Below are 3606 nucleotides of genomic sequence, written 5' to 3' on the forward strand. Positions count from 1 at the left end.
GTTTTGAGGTTTTGATACACTTAAATCAAAAACTTCCATAACCATTTTAACCACTGCAAAAAAAAAAAAATGCCCGACAACTTTACATTTCTCTAATTTCATGGAAATCAAACATTTGCCAGTCTAGCTCACAAAATTAAAATTCCTTAACCTCTAGATTTTCTAGCTTGATTTAGAACACCATATGTGGGGGGTAAACTGTTGGAAAAGGGGTACTCTTCTGAGTAAAATTGATAGGTTTTAGAACTCAAAAAAGCTTTAATATAATAGGAGTAAAGCGTCTGTCTGGCAGTCCCCCTATAAAAGTCTCAAAAAGCTTCCCGACACGAAGAGAGCTCCCTGCATTATATCCTATTTCAGCTGATAGTATTGGTCTTACACAGATTTAAATGGGTAAACAGCAGGGAAGTTTTATTATTAGTTTCATGGCAGCCCTAAAAGTAAAGCTATCAATAATAGTAGTACTAACACGCAAGAAAGTAGCCATCATATGTAAATTATATAAACATACATAACTAGACAGAGTACACATGGCCCGACCATTGCATAGTGGTAGAATGGGGTTTATGTGCAGTAACCAGCATCTGCACCAGGCTGTCATTTAAAGCACTTACAATTGACAGAGATGAAAGTTAACTATACGGTAAATATATATTTAGATCACCCACAGTTTATGCAGGTCGTAGTTAAAGAATTCTAAGGGACTAGCTTGCTTTTCCCTGGTGACAATCAACTGTAAAGTAGTGGGAAAATTTCTCCCTGCATTAATGCAATGGTACATTTAAAAGTGACAAGACTGAAAAATAAAAAGGACCTTTAGACTTAAGGAGGAGAACTATGGGGTCAGTGTTTTTCCCCATAGTTCTCCTTAGGGTAACGGGAGGACACAAACTAGCGTCCTCCCGTTACCCTAAGCTCAGTATCTCAGTATACCGCGAGCTACAGCCCGCGGTATACTGAGACGCCGCACCTGGAGCGGATCCCGACGTAGATGATGGGATCCGCCCGGCTGCGTGAGTGACAGCTGGCTCTGCCTACCTAGATGCAGAGCCAGCTGTACCCGCCCCCTCCCCCGTCCGTTCCGCACTTCCTCCCCCGTCCGTTCAGCGCTGGCAGATCGGAGCGGGGAGAGGGGAATCCAACCCGGTATGTGTTCCCTGACCTCCCGATCTACTGAGCCGACCTGTGACAGTCCCATTGTCACAGGTCGGCTTAGAACTATGAGGTGAGTGGAAATCACTCATCTCATAGTTCTCCTTTAAGTACTAAACAGTAATTCTTTTTATTTTTGAAATCCAACATGGACATTGGGCATCTACCTCACATGAAAACAGTTAAACTTCACTGTTGGTCCTAAGGACATCTTTAGTAATGATGGATTTTGCATTCATGAAGAGGCTGGACTATCATTTTTTTAAATATTTTTTGTTAAATATATAATTTTCATTACTGATCCTTGCAATGGATATCCCAAAAGTTGTCTTAGAAAAAAATAAAAAATAAAAAATGGATTTATAAACAGCTTTAAAAATATAGATATAAAACATTTGTTAATATATTATATTTATCCAATGCCATTATTTTAGCTATAGCAGCCTATTTTAGACAAGAATAGAATATATGTCTGCTATACCTAAATATGCCTTTTTATATTAAGAGGTAAGAAAGTAGGAAAAAAAAATAAACCACCACAATGTGATCTTGCAACAAAATACACTGTACAATTTGTTGTAAAGGGCCCAGGTGTTTTCTTGTAATACTGCTAGAAGAGCAAAGAAAAGTTCTGCTTTAAATTTCACCTTGAAAGTGCAGGTAAGTGGAGCTCCCAATTCTTCATTGGTGCCCATTGGGCATCCATAGAGGGAGATGGGATATTTGTATTTAATATTGATTTTTCTTCATGTAGACTTGGCTCAACTACTTTAGAAGGACCGCTATCATAACAACAAAAAACCTCTACATATGTGCAATGTCTCAAAGTGCACCAACCAATCCAAACCTTAAACTCTTATCATTCCAACCATAGTGCATTATACTGATCTACAATTTATATATGTCAACTTTAGAAAACTGGTGGCCACGTACAGTTCAATCACTTTTGCTGAAAATACATTTATCTTGCTTTTTGGGCATACTGGAACTTTTTGATAAAATATGGATCAGATCCCTACAAAAAGGTGAAAAGTAATATTGTGAATAGTTTTTTAAAAATTGCAGGAAAAAAAAAGTTTTCACAACTCTAATATTGTTTAGCTTTAGTTGTTCTTCCTGGCTGGCAGAAGAGAATCTTAAAAAAACATACAAACTACACCAAGCTGCATAATGTATTAGTCATTTTTTGTCTGACAATCCTGCTGCAAAGATTGAAGGTTATGTCTGCACCACCATATCAACAAAACAGTCTTTTTTCTTCCTCCTTTGGGCACGAGGGGGAAACCAATTCCCAAAAGATTTACACTTCTGATGCATCCAATGATAAAAGGTAAAAAAATAAACTAACTTGACATCCATAAACTTTGTAAAATGTGTGTATGAGAAAATGCAATCCAAGTATATTGTCTCCCAGTAAATCGCTGTGACAACTTTGTTTTTCATTTTAGAAAATCAAAAATCAATTCATTTTTTTTTTCTAAAGAAAAAAATGGGAAGGAGGTTATAGAAATTCTTCAATAAATTTAATTAGCCAGGACAACAGGCTGGAAAGGCTGGCTTGGATAAGGAAGGCTGAAATTCAATCCATCCACAAAAGGAGATTTATCATTAAACAGACTGCTTCCAATGTTAAATGGAGTAGCAAACTGGCCTGGGCTTGGTAGATTCTGGCTATCACCCTCATAGAACAGCCCTGGTGGTCCACTGAAGACAAACTCCTTGGCATTTGGAGAAAGCTGGGATGGAGCTCCCTGGCCTGGGCTGAAGTTTAAAGAATGCATTGAGAGAGACAGACCCTTGTGCTTTGCCAGGTTATTGGTGGGTGATCGTGCCATGCGCTGACCTCCTTTCTTCATCTTGGTTGAACCAAATTTGGTAGCTGCAAAGGTGGCAGTAGTGAAGGTAATGGGCTGGGTGGCACGTGGGATGAAAGTTGGGCTCGGAGACTGACCAAAGGATGGAGATGGCGAGTTGGACAGTGAGGTCTCTTGGTTAGTGATTGGGATAAATGCCTGTGCCTCAGGATTGAAGCTACTCTTTATTTCTTTGTCCAACTCAGTGCTACTTTCTACATCTTCCAAGTACAATACTTTAACGGTTCCTTTCTCTCCAATTTGGTAAGACACTTCAAAAGGATCAATCCACACACTAAGCCCTCCTGGAACATTTGCTCTTACATCTTCTATGTCAAGCCCACTCCTGCGTGCTGCTTGCTCAACTACCGGATCCACAGTTTCACCAATGTGAACACAGCGATAGCCAGAACCCTTCAGAGGTTTTTCTGGGTACCAGTGCCCTTCGTATTTGCCCTTTAAAAGCCTCTCTAGCTCTTCTCCAAACAGGTCAGCTCTTCTTCTTGGAAGCTTATTATACAGATATGAAATAATAAAATTCAGGGCGACCTTAATCTCCAGATGCATATTCTCTGTAGACAGGAAAACAAAATATATATAT

General features: G+C 39.2%; 1 protein-coding gene across 1 annotated transcript; it reads right to left on the minus strand.

Annotated features, from left to right (window-relative positions):
• Positions 1-2544: 2544 nt before the first annotated feature.
• Positions 2545-3577, minus strand: TOB2 (transducer of ERBB2, 2). The gene has a single exon (XM_018575110.1). The coding sequence runs from the start codon at positions 3570-3572 to the stop codon at positions 2676-2678; it is 897 nt and encodes a 298-aa protein (XP_018430612.1). The 5' UTR covers positions 3573-3577; the 3' UTR covers positions 2545-2675.
• Positions 3578-3606: the final 29 nt, after the last annotated feature.

The sequence above is a fragment of the Nanorana parkeri genome, unplaced genomic scaffold (genome assembly GCF_000935625.1).
Source record: "Nanorana parkeri isolate BGI_ZX_2015 unplaced genomic scaffold, ASM93562v1 scaffold3562, whole genome shotgun sequence".
Classification (NCBI taxonomy): domain Eukaryota; kingdom Metazoa; phylum Chordata; class Amphibia; order Anura; family Dicroglossidae; genus Nanorana; species Nanorana parkeri.

Coding starts and splice junctions, on each gene's coding strand:
- TOB2 (XM_018575110.1), bottom strand. CDS start 3,572: ATGCATCTGGAGATTAAGGTCGCCCTGAATTTTATTATTTCATATCTG.